General features: G+C 35.4%; 1 protein-coding gene across 2 annotated transcripts in view; it reads left to right on the plus strand.

The window, feature by feature from the left end:
• Positions 1 to 22,762, plus strand: part of LOC124356600 (protein bark beetle) — a 131,666-nt gene that overhangs the window by 55,063 nt on the left and 53,841 nt on the right. For both annotated transcript variants that reach the window (XM_046807698.1, XM_046807699.1), the window contains exons 2-18: positions 944 to 1,104; positions 1,875 to 2,068; positions 4,436 to 4,610; positions 5,337 to 5,506; positions 5,653 to 5,882; positions 7,204 to 7,453; positions 10,987 to 11,118; positions 12,226 to 12,382; positions 12,494 to 12,668; positions 12,777 to 13,128; positions 13,997 to 14,216; positions 15,049 to 15,294; positions 16,434 to 16,638; positions 16,997 to 17,160; positions 18,806 to 19,032; positions 20,320 to 20,505; positions 21,398 to 21,648. In XM_046807698.1, the coding sequence (XP_046663654.1) occupies positions 944 to 1,104; positions 1,875 to 2,068; positions 4,436 to 4,610; positions 5,337 to 5,506; positions 5,653 to 5,882; positions 7,204 to 7,453; positions 10,987 to 11,118; positions 12,226 to 12,382; positions 12,494 to 12,668; positions 12,777 to 13,128; positions 13,997 to 14,216; positions 15,049 to 15,294; positions 16,434 to 16,638; positions 16,997 to 17,160; positions 18,806 to 19,032; positions 20,320 to 20,505; positions 21,398 to 21,648 (3,495 nt within the window). The remainder of the gene's footprint in view (positions 1 to 943; positions 1,105 to 1,874; positions 2,069 to 4,435; positions 4,611 to 5,336; positions 5,507 to 5,652; positions 5,883 to 7,203; positions 7,454 to 10,986; positions 11,119 to 12,225; positions 12,383 to 12,493; positions 12,669 to 12,776; positions 13,129 to 13,996; positions 14,217 to 15,048; positions 15,295 to 16,433; positions 16,639 to 16,996; positions 17,161 to 18,805; positions 19,033 to 20,319; positions 20,506 to 21,397; positions 21,649 to 22,762) is intronic.

The raw sequence follows: 22,762 nt of genomic DNA on the forward strand, positions 1-22,762 counted from the left end.
TTGATGATTGCTAATAGTTTCATCATCCTGTTACAATAAACAAACACCATCAGTTGTTACCGTAACTAAACATACATACAGTAGTTTTGTTCATACCTACGTTTTTTTCAGTCTACGTGTAAATCAAATAGACAGGGGATGTTTTTTCTCTGGAAGTGCGGGGCACCTATAAAGCCTACATTGATGGCGAGGTCTTTTTCTGATCAGTACTTTCCCGACATCAGATTATGTGGCAGATCATCCAACGTGATCTGCAATCGGAAATGCCATTGACTGTCAGTGTGGGCTTCAGTGGTGCCTTCGGAGACACCCTGCACTTCTGGCAAAGAAGAAAAACATCCCTCTAGTCAGTACCTAAATTCAAGCTCAGATGATCACAAGAGCGCTCGTAAAGATTATCTTTAACTTTTAATATTTATAATACATATCTATTATCTACGTATATCCCATAATAACGAGTAGTAGATAGAGGCCATAGTATAATGGTGGTCTGCGTATAATACCAAAGTACCTTTATTGGAGTAATGTAGATGGTAATATCAATAATTTTACAATTAATAAATTGTTAAATATGTTTTCTTTTTATAAACAGTATGATAAATACCGTTCAACAGGAGATTCAAAAATGTTTATCGAATATGCTGAGGTAAAAAGTAAAAAGAATTGAATGCGAATTTACTGAAATCGTAATGTTGTTGTTCTTTTGTCAAATTGTTTATTTACTTGTTTTGAAACTAACCGTCTAAAAGCCAATTTCCCAAATGTGTTTTGCCTGCTACATATGAAACAGTGCTAGTAAAGTAGCTGTCCAACTGCCATAGATGTGGCATGTTCAGACATGTGTGAGATACTGTTCACCGACTTACTATGTTGCCAAATCTCTAACGAGATTTTTTAAACTAAATACCAGTACTCTTAGTAAACAGTTGCTCTAATTTTGCAGGGCAGTCAGGAGGAGAGGATAGTGTTGCGGAGTGCATCGGAGCCAGAGAGACTGTTGCCTCGGCCAGACTTGCGCCTAGTGGATGGTCCCTCTCCACTCTCAGGCAGGTTACAGGTGCTGCACAATGGGCTTTGGCGTGACGTCTGCTCCAACAGTCGCAAGTGAGTTTCAGGAAATTTAAACAAATTTTACAGATTTAAAATCTAGTTTTTCCAAGTTCTATTTATTATTTATCATTTGAAAATGTATAAGGCTGCATATAATACACAACTGAAGACGCAACGTAATTGAAATCAGAAAGTGCTTTCATAATAATGTTTGATTCTAGCTAAAATATTACTAAAGAAGGTAATATGTGCCTAGAACAATGGTAAATATGGGGGTATATGAAGGGTAACTTTTTTTGTTCTCTTAGGTCAAGAAGCTTATAAATTGCACTTAGTCCTATAAGAACCTTAGCGCTTCTTCCGGAGTGACAGGATATTCAGGATGGGTAAGGTTGAAGGTAGGGGCCACCTCCTATCGAGATCCATGAGGAAGAATTAGGGCACTAATCTCAAAGTCATGTTCCCCCGGAAGAAGGGGAAGCAAGCTCTGAACCAGCCTCTCCAGTCAAAGCAGGCAGGGGTGGCACACCCTTGTTGAAGCTAGCAAGAACCTCTGATACTTAGGGAACAAAACCTACCAACTCCAACAGTCATCTCCCACAGTAGACTAGACCTACCGAATTGCCCTTGTACCTCAGAATCTCGACATTTGCAGTTAGTGATGTGCCATTCCTGGACATCCATAGGGTTGCCCAAATTTAAGTGACATAATAAGTTTTTGCTGTGTCCAGTGGTAGGTTCAACTGGAAGGTGTAAACCAGCCAGAAGTTATCCCTGCTGGGAACTTAGTAATGGTGCTGATTTATACTTGTGTGTTGTTACAGCTGGACCAGGGCAGACATGGAAGTAGCTTGTCGCCAACTAGGGTGGCAAGGTGGGGCATGGGCCGGCTGGTACGACCGCCGTACAGGGCCCACTCATCCTCGGCTTCTGTTGGAGGCCCCTGGCTGTCGGGGCACCGAGGCTTCCCTCCAGGAGTGTGATTGGAGAAGCAGGCAACTGGGGTCTGGTGTTTGTGGTGGGTTTCCGGCATTTTTTTGTATATCATTAATTTATAACATCTGCTGTAGATTAGTTACAGCAGCTCTAGTCAGAGACCTCTGTCCGTCTCATTAAACTCGGCCCCTCAGTAGAAGTATCATCCATAACTAATCACTTGTTTCAATACTTTAACAAATTGACTGCGGTAGACTCATTACTTCATCTAGTTAGTCACTCAAATCTTTCGTAATAAGTACAGCCCCACAGTGTTGGTGTTAAATCCATAAACCCTCATGAATTTACCCTCTAAGGTTTAGGAACAAATCATACATCTTAAAATCCAAGGAAAGTTGTTCTACAGTCTCTTCAGCTAATGAGATAAGAAAATTTCCAAAGATTTAACTAAGAAACAAGTTTATAAATACATGTATGAATTTTTGAATAGAATTGGACAATGCTTAAAAACGCAAGACTAAATATTTGTCACAGGATTGCAATACGTGTTATAGTTTAAGGCGAGGTATTTGTTTTTGATATTTTGTGGATGTTGTTTTGGGGACCTTACTTTATGATGTAATTTCAGAATTATAGCCACTTCTATTTTTAAAGATGGAAATCTTCATATAGTTTTGGACTGTATGAACTAATTGGTTCAGAGCAGGGGTTGTTTTGTATAGGGGAAAGTTTGTTGTGTTTCCAAGATGTCTGTATCATGTTATTAGTGTCAATTTCAAAGCCAAGTTTGAAGTGGTTTATGGATAATAAAGACTATTTTGAAATGTTACCAGCATTTATATATTGCTCCATGTTTTTATCATTGTTTTATGTGTGGTAAAACAATCCTGAGAAAGTTGCGATAACCTGACAAGAATATAATACGCAACCTTCAAAATGCGTTTTAAGGTAGATTATATTTTGTCTAAACATACTTTAAATCCCAAATCTACCTATAGGCTAATTCAACTCAGAGCCGTTTATACGATTGGTGGCTCCTGTGGCAGAAGTGTGGCCTCAACGCCCTCTCTTGCAACAAAAATATAAAAATAAATACAGGGTGTCCTCTAACTCTCTGGACAAAGGTATACCACATTATTGCTCAGGTCGACAAACATATTTCACCATATGAACATGGGTCTCTGATGCTTAGTTTCCCATCTGTCTGTCTGTATGTGTTTTTTTATTTTTTGTAAAAAAATGAATATCTTAAGAAATAATAAACTAAATTATACAAAATGTGTTTCAGATGTTTATGATAACAAGACCAACCACTGAAAAAAATATAATGAAATTATCTTGAGCATTTTCAAAATGGTGGCCATTAAAACTTTTAAACTTTGAATATCTTAATAACCAGCAATTTTTTCAAAAAATATAAAAATAACAGTTTTTTTGAGAATTTTATCACTAATCTAATGACACCAAAATTATTTCAATTAAATAATAAATAATTGATTAAGAACAGATTTACTGTGACAAGACAAGGTCCACATTGAGAGCTGCCGTTTATTCAGTTTTGTATTTGTATACAGTAGAGTCCCGTTAATCCGACCTAATTGGGACCGAGCCCTATTCGGATTATGTGATTGTTCGGATTAGCCAGAATTACAGAAAAATACGGTTTTAAACTCGAGAATGGGTCTATTTTGTTATAGAATTATCAACATTGTTTATTAAAACATGTTGTCTGACTGTTGCATTGTATTTCTTGAGAAATAAACGTGTTTGCGAATACTAAGCACATTTACCGTATTTATTGTGAGAGTTCTATTGTTAAGCAATGTGAGCGTACTGGGTATTGTACGGGTCCACGCGTTCAATAGTTGTACGAAACTACGCGTCATCCAATAGACTCTCATTAATGCGACAGAAGACAATAACTGAATTTATGTCTTTTAACAATTAATATTGTACTCAATAATAATATCAGTACTGTACGTCCAATTTTTGTTTGATTTCACTTCTTAATACAGTAATTTAACTCATACTTAACCTATAAGTTTCAATTTGGTACTGTATTTAACTTCATTATTTATGTACTGTACCGTACACAATTTGTCTTAATAAAATACTGTATGTCTATTTAATTAAAGTTTTCTTTGTTTATGTACGAAATGATGCACCCATTTTCATTTTTTAAGTAATTAGTTCCTATAACTGTTCATTATCGTTATAAATAATTCCTCCTGGACCTGTTCGGATTAACCGACGTTCGGATTACACGTGTTCGGATTAGCGGGACTCCACTGTATATAGTTTTGTATCAAGTGTAATATTTTGGGGCATTAATGGAATTTGATCAACAAAGATCTACTACAAATAAAACAATGAATTTAAGTTGAACAGAATGAGCTACTGATGAAACCAGTTGGTGGCATGAAATTATTATGTTCTCCTGATGTTGCAGACTACCATCCGGACTTGGGTCTTCAGTGCCTGCCTTACCACGAGACATCGTCCAGCATAGTGCAGCACTGGAGAGGGGTCAAGTTCCAACGCGCCAGACACTATGAGGCCTTCACACTGGCAAACTCTCTGCGCCTCTCCATGTCTGAGTCAGAGCTGGCCTTTGTGGACATCCTGTGAGTAGGCAGCACTAATACTCTACTGTCTTTGCCAAAATATTCAAGTTCCTTGCAGAGCGTTGCAAAAGTTATTAGTTTAATAATTTTGTATGATTAAATGTATAGAAGTGATATTCTAGATATCCTCAAAGGCCTCGAAAAACTTATTTATTTATTATCAGCTCTTCCACTTCTCAGGAGAGTAGCAGATGAGAAGTTGGTGAAAAGTCTTGTAAAGCGACTTTAGTGAAATGAGTTTTACCCTATAAGAACTTAATACTTTTAACTCTTGTTTTAGATCATAGAATTATGGTTGAAATGTACGAACAAACTTCGAGATTTTTTCTCAAATAAATAAAAAAGTTTGGATCCTGATGATAATGTATACTTTTAAAATGAGATGTCATCATTCTAGAACAAAATTTAGAGTCTAAAAGTATTACAGGTTTAATATTGATCTTATGGGTTAATCTAGACATGCATACACCAATACAAGCATCTCTGTGTTTTATTTAAATTTGCCTATATCAATATTTAATTTTAAGACTTAAGAATTTAAGTTGTATTTTCTACGAGATTGTTATATTTTGTTTTTTGAATATGTTGTATTTTACAGACAGATCAGCATTAAATTTAAACACAAAACAAATGGGACAATAATATATCAGTTGAGTTACCCGTTTATAGGAAACTGAGAAGATGAGTTGTTGATGGCCGATGATCTCACCATAATTCTGTTCTCAGGCATGCAGGCTCAGGGAGAGATTACAATGCTAGTTCTGCGGTGGAAGTGGAGGGTATACCACCCAGACTGTACTCTGTCACTGTTAACCATTCTGCCTACAATGGATTCAACTTCTCCGATCCCGATGCTCCAATAACGCTACAGAATTGTACAGTCAGCAACAACAGAGGTAAATCATAGTTATAGTTTTGTTACAATAATCTTTCTCTCTGTCCACTTGGTTAAAATTATAATAAATTGATATAACTTTTCAAAACTACTTGTGGGTATTCTTGGCCTTAAATAGTAATCTTCAACCTGTTAACTCTTTTCCAGGCTATGGAATTTATGTGAACAGCTCAATCGGAGGAGTGTTATTGAGTGGCTCAAGGATAATGGAGAACGGAGCAGACGGTGTGAAGTACGTTCACCATGACAAGCAGCATTTCCAACGAGACAGCATCTTTGACTTCTGTACGTTCTCAACCACGTTTTCCATGATCTATCCGGTCAAGATCTCATTGGCTCAGAGTGCATACAGTCCTGTCAAGAAGGAGTGCTACAAGGTATGCTCTTATGTCTTTAATTTTTCTTCTAATTTGAATAACCTATGTTAATATACTGTTACCAATGATGAAGACCATCAACTTAAAGAATTGTTTTAATTAAGTAAATACACCTAATATTGTTGTATATAAAGATTAAAAATGTTCAATTTTATTGAAATAAATAATTTATTGGAAGTGCCACTTTAGCATTAAATTACGGCCCTGAAATATTAATTTTATATTTCGTTTAAAATGATAATACTTATTTTTAATAAAATTTAAAAATGTATTTGATTACTGAGTTAAGTTTCCTTAATATATTGTTAAAAGGAGCAAAGCCAGATTATTTACTACTATTATCACTACTTGTGTAAAACTCCTATGAACGATCAAGAGTATCCTGGAGGTCGGTGGAGGGGAGGAGGGGATCAGCGAGATATGGGTTGATGGCCAGGTTTAATGAAAGGAGAAGTTTTCCCAACTAATCTTTTATCTTTCAGTGCTAATGCATCACATGGCACTTGATTTAAACGAATAGACCAATAGTGTAATGACTAATCATTTCTTAAGGATTGCGGGTTTAGACGAATCAAGGTATCAAAAGTAAACTTAATAAGGGTGGAAATGTACTCTAAAATGAATGACAATATAGGATGGAATAATATAATAAAATCTAAAAGTTCCAGTAGTGGCTTATGGGCAAGAGCTACGTTGTTCTTGTTCTCTTAGGACAAGAAGTTTATAAATTGCACTTAGTCCTATAAGAACCTTAATCCTGCTTCCGGAGTGACAGGATATTCAGAATGGGTGAGGTTAGGGACTAGGGGCCGCCTCCTATTGAGATCCATGAGGAAGAATTAGGCCACTAATCTTAAAGTCATGTCCCCCTGGAAGAAGGGGATGCCAACTCTGAACCAGCATCTCCAGTCAAAGCAGGCATGGGGTGGCACACCCTTGTTGAGACTAGCAAGAACCTCTGATAGTTAGGGAACGAACCCTACTAACTCTAACAGTCATCTCCCACAGTAGACTAGACCTATCGAATTACCCTTGCACCCCAGAGTCTCGACATTTGCGGTTAGTGATATACCATTCCTGGACATCCATAAGGTTGCTCAGATTTAATCCACACATTGGTTTGCGCTGTGCCCAGTGGTAGGTTCAACTGGAAGGTATAAACCAGCCAGAAGTGATCCCTGCTGGGTAAAAGAGCTAAGTTAGAAAAATGTAGGAAAACATCAAACTGAAAAAGGCTGAAAACTATTTTCTAGTTTCACTAGTTTCAGATATTATTTTTTTCCAATTGACTCTTCCAACTAAATTTTGGGTTCCCTTGCAGACTTTCTCGACCAACAGTGAGCAAGTACTGACCATCCAGTTCTTGTCCACTGTGACCGACCGCAACGACAGCACCACTCTCCAGGTCTACGATGGAAGCAGCTCCTCCAGCCTCCTGCTGGGCTCCATCAACTTCCGAAACACCACCCGACCCCAGAGCATCACCACCTCCCGCAACAAGATGTTCCTTGTCTTCACCGCTGAACCCAACACACAGACTGAGACTCTGATCAGGATTATCACAGGATCTCGTGAGTTCTTTAGTGTTTTGTTTTACACTTACACAAAGCTTTCAAATCTTTGTTGAAGTTCATGTGGAGTCCTGAAAGTTAATAAGATTTTGATCTAATGTTGTTGTAACTCTACAGTTAGCACTCCGTGTAAGTGTACTTGTTTCTTTAGTTATCAGCTGAACACTAATGCTATTATGTTGACTAGCCTTGCACTGAATGTTTACTCCAATTTTTTATAATTTCTAAAACCATCAACCACAAAAATTTTTCTGCTATCCAATTTTTAATGCAAGAACGTTAAGGCAGTAGAAATCAAATGTTTGATTACAAATACTAGGTAGAGTCAAAATGTTCTTGGGGGTGCTCACTTAAAATTTATTAAAAATAAGTAATGATTTTACCTTAATTTTCTTCAAAGCACACTCTTCCTTACATTATTCCACACTTGTTCCATCTTGCATACAACTATTAAAATCACTCCTGTCTCCATTTTTCGAAAGCTTCTTCAGTTGGATCATCATATTTTACATCACCTTATCTGAGTCAGCACTATTTTCTTCTTCTTTCAATTTAATTTTTTAATTTAATGAAATGATTTAAAATCTGTTGTACCAGATTAGAAGATTGTGAAGAGTGCTCCATAGTTGTCATTTTGTACTTTACAATCTGCTGTTTCACAAGTAAGGCACGGTGTGTGGTAAAACATTGTCATGAAACATGTTGTATGTCCCCCGGTTTGCAGCGCCAATTGATGAATGTAAATTTGAAGTGGATGTCAATTTGATGAGAGTCCCAGGTTATAAACGCCAATTTGCTGTGTGTCACCTTCACTTTGGTTGCGATAATTTGCTGAAAGTCAGTTCTTTAAGAGTTATTGACTCACCATGTTAGTTGTACGCCCCTTGTCACTAGTGGCACGTTGTTTGTACCATGTTCCTCATCATGGTATCAGTCGCCATCTTGCCCAATGCTAGCTGTATTCCCTCGGTATTACTCAAAAATTATTAGATTTGAACGTCTCTGGTGTTATCACCAGAGACAAGTCTGTGTGTATGTCAGGTTCCAAAATATGTTAAGTAATGATTACAAAATTTAACATCACTCCACACTTTTTATAAAAGGGATATTTAAAGAAAGTCAAACGAAGTGACCACGAGATTAATTTATTAAATGTCACACTCTCAACACATATTATAATTTCACTCACCTTGCAGTGCTTTGATAAATTTTAAAAGTCTAAACAATATCCCATCCTTGATTAAATTTCAATATACTATACAACAGATCATTACTATCCCAGGAGAACTAACACAACCTCCTTGCTTCGAGTCTGGTGGTAGAAGAACGAATCTCCGTATAAAACGACGGATACCGACTCTCAAAACAATACTCATCCCCTCTCTCGTTCAAATCAGCGTTCTTCACGAATAAATTTAATTTAATTCTTTTTTTTTTTTTTATAATTGTCGAAATTTATTACGTTTACTATAATTAATCAATTTAAGTATTTCTATTTTCTTTTTATTATTTTTTCAAAGCTTTTTATTTAAATTTTTAGCAACATGTGCCTTTATGACGTCATCAATATACAAGTCATTCATACCACAATTGGCTTTTCTGCGTAATTCTATTTAATGTTTTTGTAAAACACGAATTTGGTTATGTTTACTTCATTTTAATTAATCAAATCTTTTCCCAAATAAAGTTCAATAAATTTCTTCGTTATTAAATAAATCTCAATTCCGACAACATGTGATTCACTGACGTCACAGTCTGCCGATTCATTGACGTCACAGTCTGCCAATTCCCCCCGCAAATATTCCAAATGTCGTAATTTGACCTGTTTACAAACAAAGCCGATAAAACCAACTGTTTGTTGCTCATTTTCTGATTGTTTTCTTCCATTATCATTTCACAGTAATTTAGGAATCTTCACATAAACAAACATCTCCATTTCTGTGTTTGTCCTTTATTAACAGATTGTCCTTTAAAAATAAAGATTCATATCACAAAAGAAAGAAAGAAAAAAATTTATTTTCCCGCTCCAACACAGTACAAAGATAGAGTCTTAATTCTTAATATATCAAAAGATTGGATTATTGTACATTATTGTAACAATGTCTAGACTAAATGTCCAAAATCATCTATTTATAAAAAAGTTAACATAAATATTTCTTTAAAATTGAAGAATACAGCATATAATAAAAACTAAAAGATTATCACTATATTTCACATAATTTTACAGTTAGATGAGAAAGTTTTAGGGTGTCAAAGGCTAAGCCTGATTTGAGGCTCCGGTATATGAAACATTACGTTTAAAATGTTGGCCTCTTTAAAATAAAAAAAAACTTTGTATTGTATTGAACTATAAAGAAATGCATTCTTCATGGTTGGAGTTAGAATGGTGTATATAGGGAACGTAAAATTTAGGGATGAACAGGGTATTTACTCATTAAATAGAAACAGATTTATATTGTAACGAGAGGTAATTCGGAAAGTAAGGTCCGTTTTTTTTTATTTTAAAAAAACCACAACAGATTTTTTCAAAAAACTTGTTTTATTTGTTTTTGAATGCCGGTGTAATAGAAGTCGGCCGGCCGCCTGCGATGATAACCAGTCTTGTTAACCACTTTAAACCGGTAACGTCGAGTGACGCCACTTCCATCGGACTGGCGTTTCGTTTCTGGGGTTATGTGGGAAACCCATGTCTCGTCACCACCGTCACAATGTGGTCTAAAAGGTTATCTATCACCTTCCTGATGATATTGGATCAAAAATTCAAGAGCAATACCCCATTCTTCTTTTTTGTGTTCCTCAGTAAGCAGCCTGGGAACACAACGTGAGCACAATTTGCGAAAATCCAAAATTTTAAACAATGTGCTCACGTTTTGGAAATTCTATTGCTAATGGAGAAATAGTAAATCGCTGATCTTCACGAATTTTTTCATCAACGGCTTTCACCAAATCTTTTGTGATCACTGACGGCCGACCTGATCGTGGTTCGTCATGGACATTTTCCCGTCCATCTTTAAAACCTACTCACCCACTTCCGCACTTAGTTGTCACTCATTGCATTTGGACCGTACACTTCACTTATCTGTCGATGAATATCCGCTGCTGAACGTTCCTTGCTGTCAAAAACCGTATCACAGACAGTAATTTCACAGTCAGCGGGAATGTTCAATAGTTTTTAAACATTTTAAAAATGCACAGACAACAGCAGACTACAACGATTTCACTGAAATGGAGTTGTTCTGCGCGCAATGCATGCCGGGAGTCAGGGCGCATGCGCATTTCGCTGCTCGCTTACTGTTTGTCTGGTTAACGCGAATCAGACCTTACTTTCCAAATTACCTCGTAGTATATAAATACTTTACAGGAAAAGGAAAAAGTATATATTGCTAATAATGTGTTCTCCCACAAAGTACAAAACAAATGCATGCCCTTCCTGCCCTACATCAAAGAACTCTTAATTTCTTTCATTTGTCTAATCTTTGGCTAATTAATTACCAAGTACTTGAATACTGTACTTAATGGAATACTTATTCTAGGAAAATGGTATGACCTAAAAATTGTGGATTCTATGGTCGAGGACAACAATGGAAGAGGAGTGCTGGTGGAAGGTTTCCGGAGTCAGTTCCATCTTTCACATACAGCAGTCTCCAACAACAACCATGTAGCAGGTATCTAGCCTTTACTTCATACAAGAGACAAAGTGAAATGAAGTGAAAAAATATAGAATTATACCTTTAATTTAGAGACGATTTAGGAATGTAGTATCTCTCTTCTACTTAACCTCGATTTCTATATTTATCAGTAAGTTATTGTTAGTAGAAAAATTATATTGTTGTTTCAATATCAACATCGTCTAAAATTAACAACAAAAGAATATTAAGCATAGAAGTGAACTAAAGCTTTTTTGCCATCATCATTTATTGGATTAAATAAAAGAATATTGGTACTTTGGGATTATACCGACCACACCAGTATGAAGAACACAAAAATATAAATTTATAGAAACAAACATGATAGAACGAAAAACCAACTCTTTAATTACAAAATTACAAACTTACAAGCATTTCCAGGTATTGTGATCGGTATTGTTGTCGCTGTTATCTTATCTTTCTCGAGAATCCCGATTACGGTAGGAAGGCGGCATCACATGATTATTTAAGTTTTTTGCACGGTACATAATTGCCTTTCCATTACCATTCAATTTATATTTCTGATCAGCCCCTCTAGAATTTGATATTTTACTGATAGGTACTATCTCGAGGGATGTTTTTCTTTCGCTGACAACAGCGAGGGGCAGCCGAAGCCCGTGCTGATGGCCGGAGGCACTCGCATTTTAGGTGGCGGAGTGTGATCAAGAATAAAAACAAGTTTTGAGTGTTTTTTTCAATAAAGAGTTTAGTTTTTGTTTGGTAATGTTTGTTTTTGTTGAATTTTGGTGTTTGGAGAAATGTAGGGGTAAAACATGGAAGTACAACAAAGCGACGCACCAGCTGAACGGGCGGCGAGACTCTGCAATCACGTTATCTACTAGACCGCTCGACTTTGACCTCTGTCGGAGGATGGGGAGGGGTTTGCGATAAGACAATTCCTGTTTTATATTGACGAAATATTGTTCTAACGCTAATCTAGTAATTAGTAGAAGCAAAATGTGAAATAACGATTCATGTATGGGTGTGGTCGGTATAATCCCAAAGTACCAGAATATTGAATGACTGTTAAGATTGCTTTGTTGTTGACTCATATTACTTAATTAAAGCTCTCTTTTTCTTCCTCAGGGATTCATGTGCTACGAGGTGTGGGATTTGTTAATATCTCCGATTCTAGAATCGCCTTCAATGTTGGAGATGGAGTGAACGTCAGTTATACAGGAGGTGTGGTCAATGTCACCAGGTCTTCTTTCTCCTCCAACAAGGGCTTCGGATTGGCTGTCTGGTAACAATTTTTTTTCAGTACTGTGGGTTAATTCAAACTGTATGAATTTGGGCATAAGAAAGCTTATACATCTTTGGAATCCATACTCAAACGATTTTAATTCTATTACAGGATAAATGACACTAGAGAGCCAGAATATAAGGCGTTCAAACAGGAGACAAACGTTGCGTACAGTGAACTGTTCCGGAACCTAGAGACCGGGCTCTTAGTTGGTAACTTCTGTGGAGACTCCATCGTCAACATCACAGGCAACTCTTTCAACCTCAGTCTCAACACTGCTATAGAGGTTAGTCAATATGCTTCAATTGAAGCAAACTTTTTAAAACTCTATGGAAATAAATAATTAGGTTTTGTAAAATCTTTTTGAAATTATGTGAGACAACAAACTTTTTAGGTGAAATCTTGTTGGAAGAAAGATGTTCCATCAACGAGGGTTCAAATCGGACACAATACGTTCTCCCAGAACAAGCGGCTTGGTATCAAGATTCGGCCGGCAGTGAATATGGATGGAGTCATAGAATTCAATAGACTTAGTGGTCATGTCTATGGTGGTATCCTGATCAAGAACGATCCAGTGGAGGAACTGGAAGTTATGCCCAGCCGGTTTGCAATCAGGAACAATGAATTTGTGGACAACAGCGGAATCTATGTAGTGAACATCGGATTGTCCCCTTACAGTGAAGTCCACAGCATCCTCTTCACTTGGAACTTTATCAAGAGGAATAGGATACGGGAACCTTTTGATGGTATGTTACATTTTATATGTTATTTTAAAACTTGGTTCTACAAGTATGTATGAATAAATGTAAGTTTAAAATGAACATTCAAAATGAAAATGCGCTTAAAAGATATTTTGCAATCTGGATTTACATACAAACTAATAGTTTTAGGTATGGGTACTGAAAAACTGAAACATCTACTTTATGAAAATGAAGTTTAAAAGTATTTCTTTAATGATTTCTCTCGTTCAGCACAAATAGAAAAATAATTTTTAATAAGTGTTGAAAGGTATCATCACATGATATTAGAAATGTAGCCTCGAAGAGTGTTTAATATAACTAATAAGAATACACCTTTGAACACTTTTGTATTTTTTATTGCTATAACAAAACTTAACAAAAAATGTATTATTTGATGGACTTTAAAACTATATAAATTATAGCCTCCAAGGTTAAACATATATCAATTTGGTCTAATTATTTATTTACTTCATTTATTTAATTAACCTCTGCAAGTACCTGAAGATGGATTCTTTGAATTCGAAATGTACATTACACCAATAAAAAAAATACAAAAGTGGTTAAAGGTGTATTTTTATTGGTTATCACATGATAGATCAAACATTTTAATCTAGGACTTAATCTTAGATTATTTAAGTTTTTCCGCAATATTAATTTTTAAGATTATTATTTCTTGACAATTGACTCATCAATCTAAAATGAAATTTAACTCAAACAAATGCTTTTACTCAAAGTTAGTTGTTTATATAAAGACTTTTGTACACAATAGTGTCAGGTATAATTTCAACAGGACATACAGATCTTCTTTGCTGGGTTACTAAGTCATCTGGAAATAAGGAAACATGTCTAAGTCATTTTGTCCTCTATTTCGCAGATGGAGCAGAAGAGGCAAGACTGACACCTCGTAGTCGAGTGGCGGCAGTTCTTGTCGTCTCATCAGCAAATGTGGTAGTCTTCCGCAACATTCTGCAGAACCCTGAGTCCGCTTATGAGCTAGGCTCTCATCTGCAGGACCAGAGTCAGGTGATCAACTGTACCTACAACTGGCTGGGCTCATCCATCGAGGAGCGAATCTTTGAAAGAGTATTCCACAGGTGAGCTATAGCTCTTTAATCTGCGCTTGTTATTGCATAGAATAAAACCGTTAATAAATCATATTTCTCAGAGGTATATATAAAACACATATCTATAAATTAATTTAGATAATATTTTTTTAAATTCCAAAGGGATGTTTATATACCAGTCTCAAAAGAGTAAATATTCCTGACACAAAGTTATATTAGCAATCAAAGAATTTAAATAAGTTTACTCTTTCCTCCAATTTTTTCAAATAAATCTATTACAGTAGAACCTATGAACTAAGTTAAATGTGACTAGAACTACCTCAGATACGAATTACTTGGATAATACAGAGGTTGCCCTAAGTTATCCTAATTTACAGAAAAACCTAATGTTAATTAATAAAAATGGTTTATTTGTACTATAAATAAAATAACTTACTACCTAGCTGTTATCAGTAGGCAGGCGTCTTCTAGCTCCGTACCATTATTGCTCGAACTAAAAATGGCCTTAGAGCCAAGAAAATGCACATCACAGTGTTCCGTGTCACCGCATATAAAATAAAACGTAGTATCTTCAATTTTGTACTCACTTTCTAAAGAAGGATTAAGTTTTTTAATGGCTTTGATTAACCTGGTGGTTTGGATAATCAGAACTCGGACATTCGGATTTCTACTGTATAACAAAATTGTTTTTGCACTTTTTCGGTACCGTACAGTATTATTATTGTACTGACTTTTTATTGGTTCAAATGAATCTTTTTCTTCTCTTTTCTCATATTATTCACAAAACAGTTAGAACTTACTAGGTCTATACAAAACATATTACTGGTCAGTTACATAATACAATTTTTATGCATGATTGCAGGAAAGACCGGTACAATCTGGCGAAGATCATATACATGCCTTACCTGCTCCACTCCAGCAACCCCGGTGCAAGCACCATCATGCAGAATCCACTGTTTGTGCCCCAGTTCCACATAGAGGGAACAGATGCTGTGGGAGGGGAGGTGGATGGGAGGGAGAGTCTTCGCCCTGGGGAGTACAGGGTCCTGAGGGACATCAACATTCGACCTGGAGGCATTCTCACTCTGCAACCTGGAGTCGTCCTAAGGTAGGATTCCGGCCAAGGTCTGCTGTAGTTTCTGATACTTTTAAGATTACAGAGTGTCCTTGAAAAGTACGGAATTTGGGAAATATACCAGAACATTGAATACAAGAGATATACTTAAAACTCAAATTGAGTTGTGCTAATATCTTGAAATTTTAAGTTCAAATCCAATTCCAAACTTTGTCAATCAATATTAGTGATCAATAAGTCAGTATCTTGGCAAAACATTGTGAAATTAATGTAGCACGCAAGACATAGACTGAAGATTAAAGCTATTGATTCTAAAGATCATAAACTGATCAATCTATCCTATTATAAAACAATCTAAGGTATCTATCTGAGTGTATTACTCAATCACACAAAAAGAGTTGAGCTATATCACAGTAATTCACAGTTATATCTGATATAGATTATGTCTCTTGGAGAGTTTTTTAGTTCACAAGACTTTTGAAATGCTCGGGTGCATGCTCTGTGCTTATCACAGTTGCCAAGGAAGTATTTATAAACGACCTTCACTCTGCGGCAGGGGGAACGGGAGCGCCCTTTTTCTAACTCCAACCACCTGCGTGTCTTCTACAGAGTCATAATCAAACATATCCGTAGCGTAAACTAATGCTTTCTCAGTCGTCACGAGTGTGCGCTCGCCTGTGCGTCTACTTTTATTATCTTGTTATTATTCTTCATTATGTAGTAGTGTCGTGATTAGTTTGAAATATTTATCTTGTTTTATAGTAAAATAAAATTAAACATTTTACAATGAAATTAAAATTTATTTGAAATAAATACATTTGTAAATAGTTCTTTTTTATTTTTATAAATAAATACGCTAATTTAAAGTAAAATGCCTTGTTTTATACTTTTTTCTTTTACCTTTTATAATTTAGCTATGATGAAAATTAGCTTTGAACATAAAGAAACAAAATGTTTTTACTTCTCTTGGTGTTATAGGAAATGACTTTATTAGTAGTGTGCGAAGGGTTAAACAATATGGCTCCACACGCTGCTAACTACGGATTTGTATTCTGAGAACACAATGAGTGTATGACTAATTAAAAATGTGCTTTACATCTTGACTGAAGTAGCTTTCTTGAATGTAACAGTGCTTATTTAGTTATTTAGCAGTTGGTTATTGTCTGACGCAGGTTTCCGCCAGGAGTGGGCATGATGGTGGCTGGACGCCTAGAGGCCAGAGGGCGTAAGGTGAACGACATCTTGTTGACGCTGAGGGAGGAGGCTGTGATGGAACCTCCTGCTACAGAGGTTGAGACAGAGGCTCCACTGCCCCCCGCCCCTACTGTCCCTATCAGACTGTTGGGAGGCCGCACTGAGCACGAGGGCCGGCTCCAGGTATAGAATAGATCAGACGTAAAATAGATCTAGAATAAATTGTGAACACATTGGGAGTGCCGATGGTCGACCGGTCTAAGATGTTGGACTTTGGGTCTGAGTTAGAGATAGCGCAGGTTCAAATCCTGTCTGTGACCGAAACACTTTTTATCAGTACCATCGACCTTGTACTGTATTTACACTCCCCTTTATTCTGTTTGATAAGATCCTCGCACAGGCCAGTGGCCCATGAGAACGGACAGAATAAGGATTAAAAGGGGATCAGCCTCTCCTTTTAAAAAAATGTTAAGGTTTTCTGTCTTTCTTAAATTAAAAGAAAACAAAAGTTTGCTCTGCCTCTAATCCAAGTTTTGTCCAGGTGCGTATTGGAGAAGAGTGGGGGACAGTTTGTGACTACGGCTGGACGATGCTGGATGCTGCTTTGGTCTGTCATCAGTTAGGGCTGGTACTGAACCCTGATGATTGGTTTATAGAGCGGGCAGACATACCGGAGGCTGGTACGTCAGAGAGGATTATAATGAGGTGAGTACAAATCAGAGAGCAGAGTTTTAAGTTGATTAATCAGGAAACTGAGAATAATAAAGTACATACTAAGCAAAATTATAGTGTTAGTTACTTCAAGTCAACTTGCAATTTTACTGCAACATCCTTAAAACAGAATGACAGTTTATTTATATAACAAATCCTTTCGTGTAGTGTTGTAGTGTTGGATACTTAACACGTAGTTTATCAATAGGGAATGTTAGAAGGGCAAAGGTTAATAAAACGTTTTTTTAAGAATTCTTTTGTATTCTTAGCACCTAGGTTTTTTTTTTAACTTATTGCCAATTGAATTGAAACAAACCCAAAATATTAACACCTTTTTATCTAAATTAAATATCTGGGTATCATGGCAGTTTACAGTGCATATAATATATAGCATGTATATGAAATTATAATGTCAGTGAAAAATCGTGCTCATAGCTTAGGCAAAAGTGGTGAAAACCACAGTTATAATACAAGGAACAAAAATAATATGGCAGTAGCTCAATGTGACTTACATTTTTTCTGTAAAAAAACCAATATACAGTGGAGCTAACTTTTTTTATTTGCTGCCAAGCAATATAAAATTAATAGAAAATGATAAATTATTTAAGAAATAAACTTAAAACCTACCTGACTGACCTGCCGTTGTACTCCTTTTCTCAATTTTATACATTTCACAATAGTTTATACTATCGTTAAAATTATATTGTATTAGATTTAGTTAGATACTAATGTAAAGTATATTTAGTAAACTTAACCAGTTACTTTCTCAATCATGTGATTCCCTTCATGTATACCATGTGTAACAACTGAATAAAGATTCTTCTGATTCTGATTCTACTTAATAAAGGTTTGACATTACAAAACATGTAATGTAGACATAACATGTTTGAAATTATAGCATACAGTTTAGATAGGTTAGTTTTCAAAAGCGTTAAAATATTTAATTCTTTAGTTCTAGGATTATTGTTTTATTTTATTATAATGAATGCTTGTTTAGGCGTAGGATTAAGCTGTAGTAAGGTAAGGCTTGACCAGTGCCGCAGTGAGCCATGCTATCAGTAGGTAAAAGTGCGACTGATAAGAATGCTAGTACAATGGATACAGCTATCAATACTGGAAGAAATGGCTTAGGTTATTTCCAGGAAACTTTATATTACTTTGTGTAAAAATGTAAACCAGTGGAGGAAATAAATTTATTCATTCACTAATTTTTTGTTGTTGTAAGTTTGTATATGTAGCAATAAATATTAAGTTCCATAATTGAAAATTTAAGTTTACTCATAATTTTTGAATTCTTAAAATCTTAATTTACTATCACTGGTAAATTATAAAAAATATTTTTCAATATTAATTTTATTATTGCAAGGCCTTTCGGAATCAATGATTCCATCATCAAGCAACTTTAAAATCAAAACTTCACTTTTGTGAAGTGCCTGATGATGGAATCATTGGTTCTGAAAGGCCTTGCAATAATAAAATTAATATTGAAAAATATTTTTATTAATTTACCAGTGATAGTTAATTAAACTTTTTCCAATGCTCCAAGATTCTCACTCTTAAAATCTTGTTTAATTATGGAAGTACCTGTGAGTTAGACAGTATATATTTGACTGTCAGCTACATCCTGTTATGTAAACAGCAATGTGCGGTGCACGGAAGAAGACCACGACATCACAGAGTGTCGAGCCGAGCGACTGCCCCACATAGAGAACTCCTGCGACCACAACCAAGATGTGGGACTGCGGTGCTATGAACCTCACTGGGCAGGTGTCAGGTTGGGAGTTCTGGCAGAGCGGACAGACTTGCAGTACATCACCGTGGAGAAGGCTGGCTTACTCGATTATACCACAAATGAATTCAAACCTGGTAAGACGTATTTAAGTAACTAGAATACACCAAAAGGTTCCATCTTTGGTCCACTTTTATTCTTGTGATTCAAAGGAAGTAATATTTCTGTTCATGATTAGAGAATTCAGAACTTTGGCCAGTGAGATTTAATTAACCCTTCGCACGCCACTAATAAATCTTAAATTAAATTTCCTACAACACCAAGACAAGTACAAAAATGTTGTTTCTTTAAGTTCAAAGCTAATTTTTATTAGAACTAAATTATAAAAGATAAAAGCAAAAAAAGTATAATACAAGGCATTTTCCTTAAAACTATTGTATTTACTGTTAAATATAAAAAAGAATTATTTACAAAACTGTTTATTTCAAATAAATTTTAATTTTCATAATCTTGTAAAGAATTTTCAACACATATCAAGAACTATATTGTATAAAATTGTGACAGAGAAACTTGGGTATTGTAAATTTTATGCCTGATTGGTAACCATAATCTGACTCATTAACTAAAAACAAAAAGAATGATACCATGAAGATGGTGACACATTTCTTAACCACATAATCACTGGTGATGAAACACGGGTTTCTTATGTCAATGTTAAACAAAATAGGTCCCATGACATTGTTATGAAAACCACCGAGATTGGTAGCGTGCACTGGCAGCAGAATTTTATTCAATGGTTATTGAAAAGCTTGTACCTAGATGTGATAAGTGAAATGTATGTTGAAAAATAGTTTAAGATTTGTTCTTTCAAATGTATATAATAAAAATGTTGTAAAAATGACGTGCAGTTTTTTATTTATTAAAGCAACCTACTTTCTGAACGATATGTAGTCTTGTAGTCACAGAAGTATTTTATGTATCTAAGAAATTGTATTAAAATTATAATGTTATATTAAACATTAAGTATTGAATTGGCAATAAATTAAAAGAGAATTTAACACTGACTACAAAAAATATATGTGTCACTTGGTTTTGTAACGTTTTAAAAACCAATAGATTACACTAATAGTATAAACTTGATTAATATAATTCATCTAGTAATACTTCATTAACTGTAATCTGTACAATTACTACTATTACATAGTATGTTAGACTTTCACAGAAAAATTGCTTTTAAAATTGTGTATCTATAAAAAAATTTAGTTGTGATTTAATTGAACGGCTTTTATTGCAGCATTCTCCTTAGTGGGTTTCTGAAAAGTCTGCTCCTTAATAAAATGAATAATTTAACAATAAATATTTACTGTCTAGTTTTACAAGTTTTGAAAATTATCACGTAACAAAGTATGTTATCAATGTTTTAGCTGTACAAGTGGATCTGTACCACCACAGCTTCGACAGTGTCCGGGTGGTAGATAACGTACAGGATGGGCTGGGAGTTGTGTACGCAGACATCTATAGCGGCACTACCAATATAGTGCGCAACTCCGAGTTCAGCAACAACCGCGGCAGTGGAGTAGCGTTCAAGCAACTTGGCCTCAAGATTACAGGTGGATATTTATTATTGGATTGTTTGATTTTTACATGGCATTTGAATTTGAAAAGGTTTTTGGAAATTTTGGTAACCAGATTGTGACAAATAATGTGTAGAGTTTACCCCTTATGAAGGTTATTGTGATTGCTTATAGAGTATATATTCTTTCTATTGTTAACACTTTTAAGACGACTTGTACCCTATCGGTTGCTATGCATTTCCTTACTGCCTTTTTATTGTTTTCCTGGTATGATGTTTTGTTACTTTTATCCTGAACTCCATCGCGCGCACAATTGCTAATTTTTAAGGTAAATTAATTTTTTAGGTACCCCTTGGGGGTACACGAAGAAACATTGAAAAAAATAATTGTGTACTTTTCTCGTTATACTTATATGTTTAACGTAAAAAAATGTTTATGGTTTTTTTATATTATTATTGAAAATTTTACAACAAATAAAAAAGTCCGGAAATAAGATGTCGATGGTAACGTGTTAATAGAAGCCTAATATTTTAATTCAGCCCACTAAAAAAATTTATAAAATAAAAATGGTGTGAAAATAATTTCTCAAGTAATGTAACACTTGAGAAACTACACAGACCTTCAGTTAGAAGTGAATAGTTTATTTCAAAACGATTGATTGTAAAGAAAAGGCTTTCCAAGGAAACCAGATTTTTTTTTGTTTTGTCATGCTGGAGAAAGGGTTGGGTTAACTACACCATTTTGGTTTTTGAGCAATCTATGATTTAGTACAAATCCATCCTTGGTAACTCAAGGTTTTTCTTGCTTTTGCTGGATCCAAAATTGCTTTGTATGATTTTGAATTCATACAATAAGAACTTCTATTGAAATGTAGATATAGTGTTTTAAATAATAAGATCAAAGTAGTAACAGATGATAAATATTTCAGGTTCAACGATAGAGAATAACAAGATAGCAGGTATTAGACACAACCCAGCGCTGTCGTTGTATCAACAGAGGGAGCTAGCAGGGTGGTTCAAACCCCTGACGGAGGTGCAGAACCAGTACTCTCCCTCCAGCTATAAACCTCTCAGCATACCCCAGACATACCCCAACATTGACCTGGAGGAGGGTCAGACCCAATACCTCATCACCCAGAGAGTCACCTTGGACCCGATCAACAAACAGTTCTTCCTCAGGGTGAGTTGAGGATTCAGCATCAAGACAAACTCTTTTTGCTCTTAGGACAAGAAGCTTATTTACTTAGTCCCATAAGGACTTTAGTGTTGCTTCCGAAGTGGCAGGATATTCAGGATGGGTAAGGTTAGGAGCCACCTCCTATCGAGATCCATGAGGAAGTAGGGCACTAATCTCAAAGTCATGTTCCCCCGGAAGAAGGGGACCAGAATCTGAATCAATCAAACCCGATTTTGAACCTATGGAGAACCTCTGATACTTAGGGAATGAACCTCACCAACTCCAACAGTCATCTCCCGCAGTATACCTATCGAATTGCCCTTGCACCCCAGAATCTCAAATTTGCGGTTAGTGATGTGCCGCTCCTGAGATATCCATAAGGTTGCCCAGATTTAAGACACAAAACGTTTTTGCTGTGCCCAGTGGTACTTCAACTGGATGGTATAGCCAGAAGTGATCCCTGCTGGGTTTCCAAACATGTTTTGATGCAGTTTTTTATAGTACATAATCATATCTGAGCACAAAAAGTGATTGACCTTTGACTCGTGTTTTAAACTTGTTTTACCAGTGATTTAGAATCCAGAATTTGTGAAAATTTCAAACCACCTATAAAATTATATAAAATATAACCAAGAATACTATGTCTCATAGAGGAAGAAATTTTAGGGGTGGTCCAGAAATACTTCATTTTAAGAAAAAAATTATAGCTGCTACCTACCACTTAAATTTGATAGATAATAGCAATGGTTTTCCAAATGCTTTTAAAAAATATGAGTATAAACTTGCAACTCAAAACTTATTTAAAATTTAGAATGTTTGAAAATTTCAAACCACCCCTTGTCATGATAACATAATTATTAAAATATAGATATCTCATGGAGGAAGTATTTGATAAAACTTAAAAAATTAGCTGCTGAAATCCGCATATACAAGCAATGGTTTCGAGATAGGTAATATCATTGTACAAAAGCAATTTGTCACCTGTGTTTAGATATCTGGAGGTTATTTCAAAGTACGATAAAAACAAGTTTTTGAGATAGGTAATTTGCGTAAAATTTTCGCAAATTTTCAGAAGATCAAGGATGAAATTCTAACAGCTTTGCAATTTATAAAAACT

The sequence above is a fragment of the Homalodisca vitripennis genome, chromosome 3 (genome assembly GCF_021130785.1).
Source record: "Homalodisca vitripennis isolate AUS2020 chromosome 3, UT_GWSS_2.1, whole genome shotgun sequence".
NCBI classification, from domain to species: domain Eukaryota; kingdom Metazoa; phylum Arthropoda; class Insecta; order Hemiptera; family Cicadellidae; genus Homalodisca; species Homalodisca vitripennis.